Source organism: Microcaecilia unicolor, chromosome 7, assembly GCF_901765095.1.
Source record: "Microcaecilia unicolor chromosome 7, aMicUni1.1, whole genome shotgun sequence".
NCBI lineage: Eukaryota > Metazoa > Chordata > Amphibia > Gymnophiona > Siphonopidae > Microcaecilia > Microcaecilia unicolor.
The window spans coordinates 179,033,293-179,050,299 of NC_044037.1; the positions used below are offsets into that span (position 1 = coordinate 179,033,293).

General features: G+C 44.4%; 1 protein-coding gene across 2 annotated transcripts in view; it reads right to left on the reverse strand.

Annotated features, from left to right (window-relative positions):
- Positions 1 to 17,007, reverse strand: part of ORC2 (origin recognition complex subunit 2) — a 154,996-nt gene that overhangs the window by 80,688 nt on the left and 57,301 nt on the right. For both annotated transcript variants that reach the window (XM_030209630.1, XM_030209631.1), the window contains exons 4-6: positions 13,686 to 13,772; positions 12,170 to 12,262; positions 4,817 to 4,848 (exon numbers count right to left, since the gene is read on the reverse strand). In XM_030209630.1, the coding sequence (XP_030065490.1) occupies positions 4,817 to 4,848; positions 12,170 to 12,262; positions 13,686 to 13,772 (212 nt within the window). The remainder of the gene's footprint in view (positions 1 to 4,816; positions 4,849 to 12,169; positions 12,263 to 13,685; positions 13,773 to 17,007) is intronic.

Below are 17,007 nucleotides of genomic sequence, written 5' to 3' on the forward strand. Positions count from 1 at the left end.
AATAAAAATAAAAAAACAGATTAAAAATTGCAAATTAATACTGTCAAGTACTGAGCATGATGTAAATAGGAACAACAAACATAGTTTAAAATGTCTACATGCGAATGCCAGGAGCCAAAGAAATAAGATGGGAGAGTTAGAATATATTTCACTAAATGAAAAATTTGATATAATAGGCATCTCTGAGACATGGTGGAAGGAGGATAACCAGTGGACACTGTCATACCGGGGTACAAATTATATCGTAGTGATAGGGTGGATCAAATTGGTGGAGGGGTAGCATTGTATATTAAAGACAGCCTAGAATCAAATAGATTGAAAATTCTGCAGGAAACAAAACACATATTGGAATCATTATGGATTGAAATGCCATAAAGGGGAAAAGGATAGCGATAGGAGTGTACTACCGTCCGCCTGGCCAGGATGAACAGACAGATGCAGAAATGTTAAAGGAAATTAGGGACGCAAACAAACTGGGCAACACAATAATAATGGGTGATTTCAATTACCCCGATATTGACTGGGTAAATGTAACATCGGGGCACACTAGGGGGGTAAAATTCCTTGATGAAATCAAGGACTGCTTTATGGAGCAGCTGGTACAGGAGTCGACGAGAGAAGGAAAAATTCTAGACCTAGTCCTTACTGGAGTGCATGATCTGGTGCGGGAGGTAATGGTGCTGGGGCTGCTTGATAACAGTGACCATAATATGATCAGATTTGATATTAGCTTTGAAGTAAGTATATATAGGAAATCAAATATGTTAGCGTTTAACTTTAAAAAAGGAGACTATGATAAAATGAGAAGAACAGTGAAAAAAAAAAAAAAAAAACTTAGAGGAGCAGCTGCAAGGGTCAAAAATTTACATCAGGCGTGGATGCTGTTCAAAAACACCATCCTGGAAGCCCAGACCAAATATATTCCGCGTATTAAAAAAGGAAGAAGGAAGACCAAACGACAGCCGGCATGGTTAAAAAGTGAGGTGAAAGAAGCTATCAGAGCTAAAAGAAAATTCTTCAGACAATGGAAGAAGGAACTGAATGAAAATAATAAGAAACAGCATAAGGAATGTCAAGTCAAATGCAAAGCGCTGATAAGGAAGGCTAAGAGGGACTTCGAAAAAAAGATTGCATTGGAGGCAAAAACATATAGTAAAAATTTTTTTAGGTATGTTAAAAGCAGGAAGCCGACAAAAGAATCGGTTGGACCGCTAGATGACCGAGGAGTAAAAGGGGTGATCAGGGAAGACAAAGCCGTAGCGGAGAGATTAAATGAATTTTTTGATTCGGTCTTCACTGAGGAAGATTTGGGTGGGATACCGGTGCCAGAAATGGTATTCGAAGCTGACGAGTCGGAGAAACTGAATGAATTCTCTGTAAATCTGGATGATGTAATGGGGAAGTTCTACAAACTGAAGAGTAGCAAATCTCCTGGACAGGATGGTATTCATCCCAGAGTACTGATAGAACTGAAAAATGAACTTGCGGAGTTACTTTTAGTAATATGTAATTTATCCTTAAAATCGAGCGTGGTACCACCGATTTTTAAAAAAGGTTCCAGAGGAGATCCAGTAAATTATAGACCAGTGACTCTGATGTCGGTGCCGGGCAAAATGGTAGAGACTACTATAAATTATTCAAAAGCATGGATTAATGAGACCAAGTCAACATGGATTTAGTGAAGGGAAATCTTGCCTCACCAATCTACTATATTTCTTTGACGGGTTGAACAAACATGTGGATAAAGGTGAGCTGGTTGATATTGTGTATCTGAATTTTCAGAAGGCTGTAGGGGTATTTACCTGAAATTTCTCCTTTGCTGGTCTTGGCCTATACAAGCCTGAACCATTCTTATAACAATATGGATTCTACAGCCTGTGCCTTGAATACATCTGTAACTATCAGAATCCGGCTTTCTTGCCAAGACCAATTACTGTTGAGCATTGCAAGATTACTTCATCCAAGGACATATTCTTTGTTGCAAACTAGCCCAGTTATCTCCTGAGAACATTGGAGGAGTATGGCCTCAGACAGGGAGTTTGCATACCATCTATAACAAAGGCTCTCTTCTTGACCATGCAGCTGGCTGGACATTATGTCATCATATGTTATAGGTCCACAGGTATCATCTGACGCTTGGATACCAAAGGTTTGGACTGAAGGAAGTTCAGTAAGATGAGAACACCAGAAGAGAAACACCGGAGGATTTGCAGGTGAACAGAAAGCTCGAAAGAGCCAGAGACCGATTTACCTAACACCAGTGAACTGCGTGCCTTGTAACCAACTGACAAGGCCTGCTCAGCTACAACATCAGGCCTTATCTAAGACTGTACCATTTGCATCCAGATTTGAACTCTGGAACCTATTCCTAGACTGGGAGGCTCGCTGAGGTTGTCAGCTAGAGATTCAGAGGAAAAACCCGCTTCTCTATCACTGGGAGTCTGTGGTCAGACGGCAAAGTGAGATAACAGGATATATTACCTATAGTCAGGGATAATTAGTCCTTAGTTTGTCTGAGACAGATAGGTTTACGTCAGGACTTCTGGTCTGTGTATTCAGCTGATCATTGTGTTTTGCATAAGACGTGTAATAAGTTCTTAAATTATTAGGAATTCAGGATTGTACTGGGTTGTGTAATCATTCCTTTAGTTAGTGTATTAGGATAATCAGATTGTATTATCTATTCTGGTGATAATCTATTTTTATAGCAAGTTATTTTTGTATTTTGCTTGGCATTTTGCTTCAGTACTGTTTATATATTTTTTTTTCTTTACATAATAAACAATATATATTCCATCTGTGGCATGGTTTCCTTTTTCCAGCACAGTTAGCTTTTTATTGGGCTTCAGAGGTACACCATCTAGACACGAGTCCAGAGTATTACTATCTTGTAATATTCTCTGATATAAGTACCTGTAGCATGCCTACAAGGCGTTTGACAAAGTGCCTCATGAAAGACTCCAGAGGAAATTGGAGAGTCATGGGATAGGAGGTAGTGTTCTATTGTGGATTAAAAACTGGTTAAAAGAGAGGAAACAAAGAGTAGGGCTAAATGGTCAGTATTCTCAATGGAGAAGGGTAGTTAGTGGGGTTCCCCAGAGGTCTGTGCTGGGACCGCTGCTTTTTAACATATTTATAAATGACCTAGAGATGGGAGTAATTAGTGAGGTAATTAAATTTGCTGATGACACAAAGTTATTCAAAGTCGTTAAATCGTGGGAGGATTGTGAAATATAACAAGAGGACCTTACGAGACTGGGCGTCTAAATAGCAGACGACTTTTAATGTGAGCAAGTGCAAGGTGATGCATGTGGGAAAAAGGAACCCGAATTATAGCTACTTCATGCAAGGTTCCATGTTAGGAGTCACGGACCGAGAAAGGGATCTAGGTGTCGTTGATGATACGTTGAAATCTTCTGCTCAGTGTGTTGCTGTGGCTAAGAAAGCAAATAGAATGTTAGGTATTATTAGGAAAGGAATGGAAAGCAAAAATGAGGATGTTATAATGCCTTTGTATCACACCATGGTGCGACCCCACCTCGAATATTGTGTTCAATTCTGGTCGCCGTATCTCAAAAAAGATATAGTGGAATTAGAAAAGGTGCAGAGAAGGGCGACTAAAATGATAAAGGGGATGGGACGACTTCCCTAAGAGGAAAGGCTAAAGCAGCTAGGGTTCTTCAGTTTTGAGCAGAAGACGGCTGAGGGGAGATATGATAGAGGTCTATAAAATAATGAGTGGAGTGGAACGGGTAGATGTGAGGTATCTGTTTACGCGTTCCAAAAAATACTAGGACTAGGGGGCATGCGACGAAGCTACAATGTAGTAAATGAAAAATGAATCGGAGAAAATATTTCTTCATTCAACGTGTAATTAAACTCTGGAATCCGTTGCCAGAGAATGTGGTAAAGGCAGTTAGCTTAGCGGAGTTTTAAAAAGGTTTGGACGGCTTCCTAAAGAAAAAGTCCATAGACCATTATTAAATGGACTTGGGGAGAATCCACTATTTCTGAGATTAGCAGTAGAGAATGTTTTGTACTTTTTTGGGATCTTGCCAGGTATTTGTGACCTGGATTGCCCACTGTTGGAAACAGGATGCTGAGCTTGATGGACCTTTGGTCTTTCCCAGTATGGCAATACTTATGTACTTATGTAAGCCCTGCTTATAATGCATTGTCTGACTATTTTTTGCATGAAAAGTCTACAATCCCTCTATTTACAATAGGCTGCTATTACTTTTTCTTCAAGTGCAAAAGGAAGTATGCTAGTGGTGACAATCCTAAATCACAAAGAACAGAATCCTTGAGAAAGTTGGTAATCTGTGCAATAGAAGGCGTTTGATTTGTGGCTCCCTGGCGTTTTGTATATGAGATTCTCTGACCCCTGAATGAAAGATAACATATGATTTATGATTTTCATAAAGCTGATTGAGTGTTGCTGAACAATTTCACTTTAACATATGTACTACCTGGCGTGAGAGAATAAGTCTGTCCTTCAGCACTCTGATCAAATTTTAACCTGTTAAATCAAATGACTGCCAAATAAAAGACCAAAGAAGCTTTAATACGCAATAAGAGAACCAAGTCACAACCGTAAGTAAATTTTAAGACTAATATTTTTAGATAGTTTTTGGTTGTACTCCCCTTCATTGAGTCATGGAAGACAAAAAATGTTAAACCAGGCTTCTGATAGGCAGAGACTTTTCCAAAAAAGAACAAAAAAAACTCTCCAGTCTTAACACTATATTACTATAAAAAGATTCTGGCTCTTACTTTAAGTAAAACAGACATATACATACATACATATTGTACTGACCTTGGATGGAGTTTTCTTTGAAGTCAAACTCTCTATTAAATTCAAAAATAAATTGAAGTATGTTAATATATTTTCCAACACAGCTTGTCATTTCTAACAAAGAATTTCTCCTTCACAGATAAAGAAATTGGGTGTCAGTTCTTTCATATAGCTGGCAAATAGCGAAGATACTTACCTGTAGCAGGTATTCTCCGAAGACAGCAGGCCTTATATTCTCACAAGTGGGAAACGCAGGCCATGTTGCCCAGTCTGGATCTTATGACAAGCATAAGAGCTTTCTGGAGCGCGAGTCACACTCTACCACACATGCACAGGTGCCTTCTCGACCGCCGAAAGAATACGGTCACCTCAGTTGAGTGTAACAGCAAAAAAGGAAAAATAATAAGGGAGACAACTCCAAGGGGATGTGGGTGGGATTGTGAGAATAGAAGGCCTGCTGTCCTCGGAGAATACCTGCTACAGTAAGTATCTTCGCTTTCTCCAAGGACAAGCAGGCCTATCTATCTCACAAGTGGGGAATCCCTACATCCAAGCTCACCAAAAACAATAAACATTGGTCAATTGGGCCTCGCAATGGCAAGGACATAACACAGATTAAACTGAAACTATGTACAATCTGAATGAGAGTGTAGCCTGGAACAGAATAAAGCAGGCCTAGGAGGGTGGAGTTGGATTCTAGACCCCAAATAGATTCTGCAACACTGTCTGCCCGAACTGACTGTTGCGTCAAGTATCCTGCTCAAGGAAGTAGTGTGATGTGAATGTGTGGACTGAAGACTACATAGCAGCCTTGCAAATTTCTTCAATGGAGGTTGACCTCAAGAAGGATATTGACGCATCCATGGCTCGAGTCGTGACATGACCCTCTAGGGCCAGCCCAGCCTGGGCATGTGAAGGAAATGCAATCTGTCAGCCAATTAGAAGTGGTGCATTTCCTGATGGTGACCCCCCATCCTGTTCGGATCAAAAGAAATAAAAAGTTGGGTGGACTGTCTGTGGGGCCTGGTCCACTCCATTGTAGTAGGCCAATGCTCTCTTGCAATCCAAGGTGTGCACACTGCTTTTGCCAGGATGGGCATGAGGTCAGGGAAAGAATGTTGGCAAGACAATGGACTGGATCAGATAGAACTCCGACACCACTTTCAGTAGGAACTTAGGGTGTGTGTGGAGGACTCATCTGAGGAGAAGTACCTGGGATCCTGCCACGACTCCCATGAGAACTCCTCAACGGTGACAAAACCTCTCTATGGGAGGGTCAAGCCGAGCCTGCCTCAATGCAGTGAAAATATGTTCTTGAGAATGGAATCGAGGAGTCAGTTCCCATCTCGACTCCGGTGAAGCTTCCTCCAGCGACATCGATGGGGTCCTGGCTTAGGTGGCAGTCGACACCAGGGCCGCACACGGTACTGGTGTTGGAGGCCGCACTGCTGGCTGAGGGCCATGCGATGCTACAACGGGAGGCAGGGTAAGTGCAAGCACGGTGCCTATGCATCAAACAGCTCAGCAAGCAAGGCCCAGACACGCTCATCAAAGGCCGACATCGGAAAAAGCTGGGGCTCCGGTTGAGACAGCTTGTAGGACTGTCAGGGTCAATACCGCAACCAGCTGATGGCTGCTAGTAGAAAAGTGCATCGGTACCTCCTGTATGGCGACAGAGCGGTCCTCTAGGCACAAACGCTTCTCAGGTGCCAAATCCCTCAATGTCCTGGAACTTCCGGCACTATGCGTCGAGGGGTAAAGATGATGATGCTTCTTGGCCTTCACCCTAAGCTTGTCACTGAGGCTCCTTGGTGCCGACAAAGGACAACATCGGTGGAGAGAGGAAAGCAGACTGGTTTGTCCACTAATAGTATGATGAGAACCGCAAACCACAACCTTCTGGGTCAATTGTGCGCCACGAGCACCACCTGGCCCCGATGAGCCTGCTGATCAATGGCCACGGGGAAAATACATAAAGAAGAACCTCCGCTGGCCATGGCTGTGGAAGAGCATCCAGTCCTTCGACGCCGCGCTCCTGTCTTGGCATTGGCAAATGTCGCCATTAAGTCCAGTACAGGAGTCCCTTAGCGTTGTATGATCAACAGAAAGGCCGTCAGCAAAAGTTCCCATTCTCCCGGATCCAGAGTGGTGCGGCTAAGAAGGTCGATGTGCACTGCAGACAGCTGCAGAAGATTTTTTGCCTCTTCCGTCAAGAAAGGACTGTGAGTGCCCCCCTGGCGGTTGATATATGCCACTGCTGTTGTCCGAGAGGACTCGTACTGGTTTTCCCAGAAGGAGATCCTGAAAGGCCAGCAGCGCCTTGCAAATTGCCCGGAGCTCCAATCGATTGATGGACCAAAGAGCTTCCGTCGCGGACCCACCGGCCCTGTCTGTAACGGGCCAGGCAGTGTGCTCACCATCCTGTCAGGCTGGCATCGGTAATCAGTACTGTCCAGTTTAGAGCTAACAGAGAGACACCCTGAGTTAGATTGCTGGAACGGAGCCACTAGTGAAGATTGTGACGTGTGAACGGTTGTCAAAGCAACCCTCGTAATCCTCTGACACAGGAGATCAACGGCTCTACAAGGACTGTTGTAGAGGCTGCAAGTGCGCTCGGGCCCACAAGACTACCTCCAGAGTCGCTGTCATGGACCCTAAAACCTGGGTGTAATCCCGGGAGCGGGAATCCGGAATAAGAGTCATATCTGTCTCTGAAGCTTGATGAACCTCTGCCGGGGCAGGAAAACTCGGCCCTGGGCTGTGTTGAAGAGCGCTCCCAGGCATTCCATAGTTTCAGTTGGGACTACATGACTCTTGGACGCATTGATCACCCAGCCTTGGGAATGGAGAAGAGAACCCGAGAAGTGGCCTGCAAACAGTCCTGGACAGAGGTGGCATGAAATAACCAGTCGTCCAAATAGGGATGGACACAAATTCCTTCCCATCGCAACATGGCTGCTACCATTACCATGACCTTTGAAAAGGTGCGTGGAGTGGTAGCAAGACCAAATGGAAGGGCCTAAAACTGGAAATGTTGACCCAGAATCACGAACAGTAGAAACTTTTGATGAGGCAGTCAGATGGGAACATGCAAGTAGGTCTCTTTGAGGTCCAATGCCATTAGAAATTCCCCTGGCTGAACCGCAGTGATGATTGAGCGTACGGTCTCCATGTGAAAATGACGCACCCTCAGAGACCTGCTCACTCAACGAAGGTCTAGGATTGGACAAAAGGAACTCCTCTTTCTGGGGACCACAAAATAGATGGAGTAAAGTCCTTGACCGCGCTCCAGTGAAGAAAAAGGAACTACCGCTCCCAAAATGGTGAAGCTGCCGTAGAGTGGCAGAGACGGCTTGCTGTTTTGAGGAGCAGCACACGGGGAAGTCAAGAAAAATCTGTGATGGGAGAGGAGAATTCGAGCTTGTAACCATCTCAAATAAGATCTAAGACCCATACTTCTGATGTCAGTTTGGCCCATTCCTCGTAAAAGTGGGACAACCGCCCCCCTACAGGAACCAAGGAGTGGGCCAGCATCCCATCACTGGGAGGGTCGAGTGGGAGGATAGGACTTGTAAAAGCTCGTGGAAGAATGCTTATCCTGTCGAAAGGACTGCCAAGGTTGATAATGAGCCTTGGTCGTGCTAGAAGGGCGACCAGGACGATAGCTCCTATCATCTCGAAAACATGGCCGCTGCTGAGAGGGCCTGGAAGACCACCAATGTTTGTCTTCCAGGAGGTGCTGAGTCTTAGAATCCCCTAGATCCTTGACCAGCTTCTCCAAGTCCCCCCCAAAGAGAAGTTTACTTTAAAAGGTAACTTAACCAAATGCTGCTTAGATGCTGCATCTGCTGCTCAGTGACGCAACTACAACCAAAAGCCATCTGCTTAGCTGAAGCTCATACCAAATCATATAAAGTGTCCACCAGGTATGCCAGCCCAGTCTCCAAGTCCAGAAACTCAGAGGATGGCCGAGTTCCTCAGTCCAACATGGCATCAGCCGCCTGTTACACCCACAAAAGGGAAGCACGGGCAGCATAGAAGCCACAGATGGTTGCCTGTAAAGACAAGGCAGACACCTCAAAAGACATCTTCAAAATGGATTCCAGCTTCCGGTCTTGTACAACCTTGAAGGCAATGCCACCCTCCACTGGCAGGGTACTCTTCTTAGTCACAGCTGCAAACAGGGTAGCCACGCTAGGTAAACGGTCTAACTCCTCCCAAGTAAGAGGGTAAAGACGAGCCACGGCCTTCACTACCCAGAGGTGCACTTCAGGCATAGCCCATTGTGCAGAAATAAGTTCATGAACAGCTTCATGAACTGGGAAAGCCTTAGAGGGCTTCTTAGTGCTGGTCATTTTAGGATTAGCAGAAGAAGTGGACTGAACCTCAGGAGAAGAAATATTCAAAGCCTCTACGGCCTTCGAGATAAAAGGAGGGCAACTCCTCTCTATGAAAACCCCCATGGATGGGGTCATCTAACTCCAAATTCTGAAGGTCTGAAACCTCGAGTCCTTCTAAATCCGGCGCTGCCAAGGAAGTACAACTTCCACCCCTATCTGAAGGGGCAAGAGAGGCAGGGGTGTCCAAATTCCCCCTCAGATACTGCCCTCCAACGCCCCCACTTCGAAGCAGGAGCTACCCTCTCTGTAGAGTCTGAGTCCAAAGGAGGAGCAGGCTCTGTGACTGCAGGTAGGCAGGCTGTCAGACCCAGCCGCAGCATGCTTTAAGAAGGCGGTGCGGTGCATCAATAAAACAAACTCCAGAGAGAAGGGGAAGGCCATGTTTCCCCTGGAGGATGTACCCAGTGTCTCGCCCCTGACGTCCGTGTAGTCCGCAGTAGCAGGAAGAGCAACTGCAGCAGAAAATGGCAGAGCCACGGTAACCGCGGTGATCGCTCCCTACCCAGACAAAATGGCCACCGGTTCTTTAGCACGAAGGGAAGAGCATGGCTCCTGCATGTGGGAAACCACTGCTTCCACCCTTCTAAGGGCTCAGGTCACGAACTCTCCGTGGAGCACAGGCCGGACACTGCTTGCCACTTCCTACAGCAGGAGCAGCATTTCACTAACTCTGCTGCTATAACTCTGAAAAGAACGGTCCTTTAAATCCTGCTTCCTGCATCCCCCTGCACTTGTCCCCCTTGCCTTACACTGAGTAAAGAAAGAGAATATACTCACCACCAGCGATCTCACCAACGCAGGGTGTAAAGCTGCAGGAAGCTCTCTCTCCCTAAACAGCCAAAGCAGAAGTGCAAGCCCCCCCCCCCCCCCCCCAGTTTGAGCTAGAGGCAGAGCTGTTAGGAAGGCAGAACTGCCAAACAAAGTTAGGGAGAGGAGAACGGGGTGAGGGAGGGACCTGGGGGTGACCAGGTGTACCCCCCTGAAGCTGGCACCATTCAGTCAGAACACCCCCAGCTCTACTGAACTAGCCAAGTCAGAACAGGAACCACTACAGATGAAGCCAGGTGCCTGTGAAACACGTTCATCCGCCTGCTGGAGATAGGAATACTGACTGGCCAGGCAGCATCACGTCCTAATGAGTGCTCTCTATCTCCACCTGCTGGTAGATGGACACAACCCACAGGTCTTTGGATTCATCTGCTGCTGATGCTAAGGAATTTATACCTTATAATAGGCATTACTGCCTCCTCTTTCTCTCCTAGTTAATACATCTCCCTGTGCGCTTCAGCTTACCTCTGGTTTGGCCACCATCTTTCACTAACTTTAGATAAGGCACACTTACTTCAAGGTACATCTATGGAGATGTTAAGAGATAAAAGAATGGAACAGCAGACGATAGAAAAATGAGTACAGATGCAGAGCAGATGTCAAAAGCTAAGGGAGAGTGAGTAAAAGATGCATAAAGACAAGAGATCTGGAAGCCAAGAACAGTATGAAGGAGAAACCACTGCTGCCAGCCCACCTCCACGCACAAGCTAAATGGTGGTATTATGGTAGCAGTGGCTAATGATGGGCAAAAATTATGTGCCCAACAAGGAACACCTACACATGCACCAGAAAAAAAAAACAGAAGGAACATTCATCTGCGGACTGACATCTGGAGTTAAGGGGTGGGTCCTTCTTAGCTTGTGCACTCATCACTGGCTCTCTTGCTCATTCACTCGCATCGCAAGCCATATTAAATATTGTCAGTTTCCTCTGCTGCATGGAACCAGTCTCAAGGTACAAGCTGCAAGAGCATGTTATTTCAAGGCTTATACTGTAAGATTTGCTCTGTGCAGAAGAGGAAAATGATGCACTATTCTGGACCGCATTATCTGCCACCTCAGGAACAAGGGTCCAGAGAAGATAGAAAGTTCAAGGATTTGGGAGGAAGAGGGAGAGGAAAGGAATCAATACTTTACAGAACTGGTGGCCAATGCAGGATATATTACCATAGATTACTTGGAGACAAAAGGAGACTGGAAGCATCCATAGCCTTATGAACTACATGTGAAAATTTGCTTCTTGTGATGCATATTGCCATTAAATACCTGTTTGGTACATATCTACCAGATGTTGTTGTTATAGTTTACAGGAAAAACTGCAAAGTTAGTGGTGGGTTTATCCAAACCCAGCCATGAGCAGAGTCTTCCCAGGCTCAGAGACAGTAGGTAGCCTAAGCTGCAGTGGCTCATACCAGGCTTAGATGGGGCCTCTTCCAAGACTATGGAAGTTTTGGGCTTGGCGACTCTTACCAAACCTTTGCAGCAACATCTCTTCCAAGGACTGGACAGTGTACAGCATCTCTTCCAAGACTGGATGGTGCCAAAAACAAGTGTTTCTGTCTGACTCGGCACAAGATACTGAATAACCTGCAACCTGGGGTTTTATCAGCCCTCTTTAAAATAAATGAGTGGAGGCATGAAGCATAACATCTTGATCAGAACAGTGGGCTTAAAAGCTAGAACACAAATCCTACTAATGTTCTGTGTGCTCTTGTGCAAGCCATTTAATCCCTCCACTGCTTCAGGTAAAAACCCAGAAGACAGGGAAATACCTGCTGTACCTGAATGTACCTCATCTTGAGCTACTACTGAAAAGATGTAAATTAAATCCAGAGCTCCAAATCATGGAGATGTCGTCCAAATATTTTTGTGCCTGATGATGTTCAGTAGTTTATAATAGCACTATTAATTGATGAATAGCATTTCCAACTTTTTAAATCGGCAAGGCTGAGGTACCTCTTTAAAGGCGGTGGTGTTGGCTTAGAGGCATTTCTTTTAAATTTCTTTATCATTAGTGTACACCTGCTTTGGGTCTTACCATAAATAATTCATGGATAATTGCAGCTTGAACTCTGAGGCACTAGCAATGAACTGCGGCATTTACTTTATTCCTACAGATGAAAGATCCAGCAAATACTTTCACTCACTCTTGATACTTTGGGGAGGACTGATGACCTCCTGGGGGCTCTCTGTAGAACCGAACGTCACATGCTTCCCTGGTGTTCGAGCCAATTCAGAAGCTGAAATGCAAAAGGTTTCTGGATTTAGCTTCACTATTTTTCTCTGTGATATGTGGCTAGAAGTAGGTCTTCAGACCAAAGTGCTTAAAAGGCTTGAAAATATTAAAAACATGTAGAAATGTTTTTTAAAAATCATTAGATGAACCTAAAGAATACAGATAAGTAGCGATATCTATTTTCAGACCAGTAGTTTTCTCCTTTCAGCTCTATTGAAAGCAGCCTTTACTGGACAATAACACTATGGGGGCAATTCTACAACTGGGCATTTCCATTTGAGTGCCATGAGGACACATATTGGGAGCCAATTCTATAATGGCACCTGAGCATCCAGATTCAATTATACAATACCAGAGTAACTCAGTTTTCAGGCGCTTAACATGAACACACTGGCAGCTACACCAGCCATAGACCTGACATAATTGCAGGTACATAAATGCTGCAGGGATGCATATAAAGTTACATGCATAGGTGGGAGCCCCAACCATGTATACACCTCATTGCATTTATATGCTATGTGAATTAGGCGCTAAGGGCCAGATTCTATATAGGACATCTAAAACTCCCACGCAGTAAGCAATTCCACCTAGACTTATTCTATAAAATCTGATTTACTCGCGGTATATAAAATAAGCCTAGGCGTACTTCACTGCAACTAGAACTATGCGCACCCATTTACACTGATGAAAACGTGGTGTAAATCCCTGCATGTAGAATTAGTTGCACTGGGCCATATTCTATAACTATGCATGTAAATTTTAGAACCCACGAAACGCCAATTTCCCCACCTCTAATCAAGCCCTTTTTTTCTCCATGCATTAGAATTTAGATGCAGTCCATTACAGAATAAGCTTAAGGTGTTGTGCGTATACATTACCAATTAGTGCTCATTATTGCTTGTTGAGAGCTGTTAAAGCTAATCACCTAGATAAATCAATTAATGTATGCATGTTGTTATAAAATACACCTGGATTTCCGTGCGGAAATCTAGGTATGCTATATAGAATCTGTCAGTAAGTGCTCCCACACTAAGTCTACATTATCAAATTAGTGTGCGTTAATGTGAACATGATAGCTGGATAACATTTCCACACCTATTCCTTGCCCACACCACACTTCCTCCTAAAAATATGTATATATAAAAAATTAAAGAACGAGTGATTAGCATGCGCTAAGAGGCAAACTAGCGCATTAGGAGACTTTAATGTGTTTTGTGATAGGCCCTTTTTTCCTTCGTTAAGCCCATGTTTGCGCTTAAAACAGTTTAGTAACCTTTGTTATTATTATAGTTAGAATATACACGAGACTGTACTTAGCATATGCAAGCCATACATGCTATTAAATAATTGCAGCCATCCAGAAATGCAGACCAGGACTAGGTTGAGTATTACGTTCCAGTTCTAAAAAAAAACAGCAGAAAGCTTACCTAGTTGTGCCATCTTGTTAGATCGTTTAATAGTCTGAAAAGTGTAAACCTCACTACCACTAGCACTGGATCCACTTTTCAGGGGATCTGTTGAAAAAGAAATTTAAGAGATGAGTCACTACAGAACCAGTGACAACACAGATCTTGAACTACATAAACTTTTGAAATTTTTTTTTCAATAAAACAATCATTTAAATCTTAGCATTATACATTTTATTTTGATCTTTTTATACAACCTGCTTAGCAGTTGACAGGGATAATGTGTAATCATTACTCTATTTTCTCTTCCCTTGAAGACACATGACTTGCTTTTTTGTCATTGTTGCAATCTCTCCATTTTATTTTATTTATGGTATTTGATATACCTCCCTTCTAAAATAATACAATCAGAGCAGTTTACGTGGAGGGGCATAATCGAACGCGAACGCCTATCTCCATGGGCGTCTATGTCCGAAAACGGGTACGTGAAGAGGCGGGACAGACCGTATTTTTGAAAAAATGGACGTTTTTCAGCTGGGCGTTTGTTTTTTTTTAGCGATAATGGAAACTAAAAACACCCAGCTCAAAAACGTCCTAATCCGAGCCATTTGGTCATGGGAGGGGCCACAATTTGTAGTACACTCGCCTCCCTGACATGCCAGGACACCAACTGGGCACCCTAGAGGTCAGTGCGGTGGACTTCAGACAACGCTCCCACATGCATAGCTCCCTTACCACGGGTGCTGAGCACCCAACCCCCCTCCCCCAAAACCCACTACCCACAAATGTACAACACTACCATAGCTCTTAGGGGTGAAGGAGGCACCTACATGTGGGTACAGTGGGTTTTGGAGACCTCCCATTTACCAGCACGTGTTACAGGTAGGAGGGGATAGGCCTGGGTCCACCTGGCTAAAGTGCACTGCGGTACCCACTAAAAGTGCTCCAGGGACCTGCATACACGCAGGCCTCTAGGACTTGTTGCTGCTATATAACATTGGCACACCAGTTGACACCTGAGGACTAATCTCTCCGAAAACGTCCTTTATTGGAATAAGCACGCTTACTCACAGTTAACTGCAGATCAGAGGTTGTGCCCCACTGGCAACGAGTCTCCCTGGTACTGAGATGAGCAGTAGGTCAGAGCTGGCAGAATGGTGTACAATGCCCTCTTTCAGTCACATTCAAGGTAAGAACTAAGTTCTGTAATGTGGCTAACACGTGGAAGGGATCTAAAACTGGCTTACAAAAATGGCCACTACCTCATGGACTACCGGAAACAAAACAGGTCACACTCTGACCCAGTAAGCAGGGGGAAAAGCACCATGGGAGTAGAGCCTACCAACTACCAACATCGTGAGCATTTGCCACAAGCTAGTGGAATCACGGAGCCGAATACCCTACACCCACCACAATGCATTGCTGATGTGACTCTGCAGTGCACATAACAGAAAAGGTGTCACACTCACCCGAGAGCCACATCAGACCAAGGGAAAGGCTGTCACAGGATAGAACACATTCTGCTGTCATGGAGGTGGGTACGGCATTTGAGGCTGACATACCGGCTGGGAAAAAAGTATTTAAAGTGGGTTTTTTTTGGTGGGAGGGGGTTAGTGACCACTGGGGGAGTCTGGGGAGGTCATCCCCTATTCCCTCCAGTGGTCATCTGGTCAGTTGGGGCATGTTTTGGGACTTGTTCATGAAAAAAACAAAAAGGATCCAAAAAAGTGACCCAAAATCGCGGTAAAAACACCTTTTTTTTTTCGATTATCAGCTAAAGACACCCATCTCTCCTCGGCCGATAACCACGCCCCAGTTCCGCCTTCACCACGCCTCCGACACACCCCCGTCAACTTTACCCGTTTCCGCGACGGATTGCAGTTGGAAACGCCCAAAATCGGCTTTCGATTATACCGATTTCGGTGCTCACAGGAGAAAGATGCCCATCTCCCGATTTGGGTCGCAATATAGGCGTTTTTCTCTTTCGATTATAAGCAGGATAATCTCCCCTTCCCCAGAATGTTGTCTACTTCCTACTGAATCTAAATCCTTCATCCCTGCACCACTGTCTCACCATGCATTAAAACTCTAGAGCTCTGCTTACCTCTTCAGCAGGGCCAGCTCAAGGCACAGACCAGATGAGGCATTGGCTCAGGGCACCAAGCCCAAGGGCGCTGAAAGCCTGCCTCATCTGCTCTCCCCTCCAGTGGCCAAAACTTGGTCCTCCAGCTGCTAGTGTTTGGGAGGGAAAAACACCTTTAAATGTAGATTTATTTATTTAATTTTATTTATTTGTTACATTTGTACCCCGCGTTTTCCAACTCATGGCAGGCTCAATGCGGCTTACATGGGGCAATGGAGGGTTAAGTGACTTGCCCAGAGTCACAAGGAGCTACCTGTGCCTGAAGTGGGAATTGAACTCAGTTCCCCAGGACCAAAGTCCACCACCCTAACCACTAGGCCACTCCCCACATTAGCCTGAGAGTGACTCAGGTTCAATGATGCTTACATAACAAACAATTAAATGAATGAAACATATTAAAAATTAAACAGATTATAAAGTACAATAAATATAACATGGTGAATTAACCTGGATGCAACTGTTCTTAAGGGTAGATGGATAGAGAAGACGTTTAAATCATAATTAAGTTTAAAGAAGTGAAGATGAATAAATATGGGTACAATTTGGGCTAGATATGATAAGGGAGGAAAGAAGAAGTGAAATTAATTGTATGAATGGATAGCGTTCAAACAGAATTCTTTGTTTTCTGAAAGAGTAAATTGAAAAAAAAAATGAGTTTTCAGTAGGTTTCTGAAGGACAGGTAATCTGTGCATTTAATTGCGTTTGGTAGAGAATTCCAAATTTTAATACCTTGATATGAGAAACTGGCATTGTGAATTGTTTTATAGATTACATTCCTACAAATAGGGAAATGCAGGATGAGATATTCTCTGGATAATGATTCAGCATTACATGGGGGTAATTCAAAAGATTATTCATATATGATGGGGCAGAACCATATAGAATTTGGTGAATAAAAACAAAGAACTAGATGGGGGGGGGGGGGGGGGGGAGAGAGAGAGAACCAACAGCTGGCTGAAAGCACCACAGTCCCTTGAGACAACCCTGCTCTTGGGTCCTGGGTGTGAAAAGGGGAGCACTTCTGAAGGTTCTGAATTTCAACTTGCTATCTAAGAGCCTACATTTGGCTTCCAGAACCTCCCTCTCATACTCTCCTATGACACCGGTAACCGTAAGTAACAAGAAAAGGAGCACTTTCTCAACACTAAAATGTTATCTAGGTGATGAGTGGGATCCACCACATTCACAACAGACAAGCA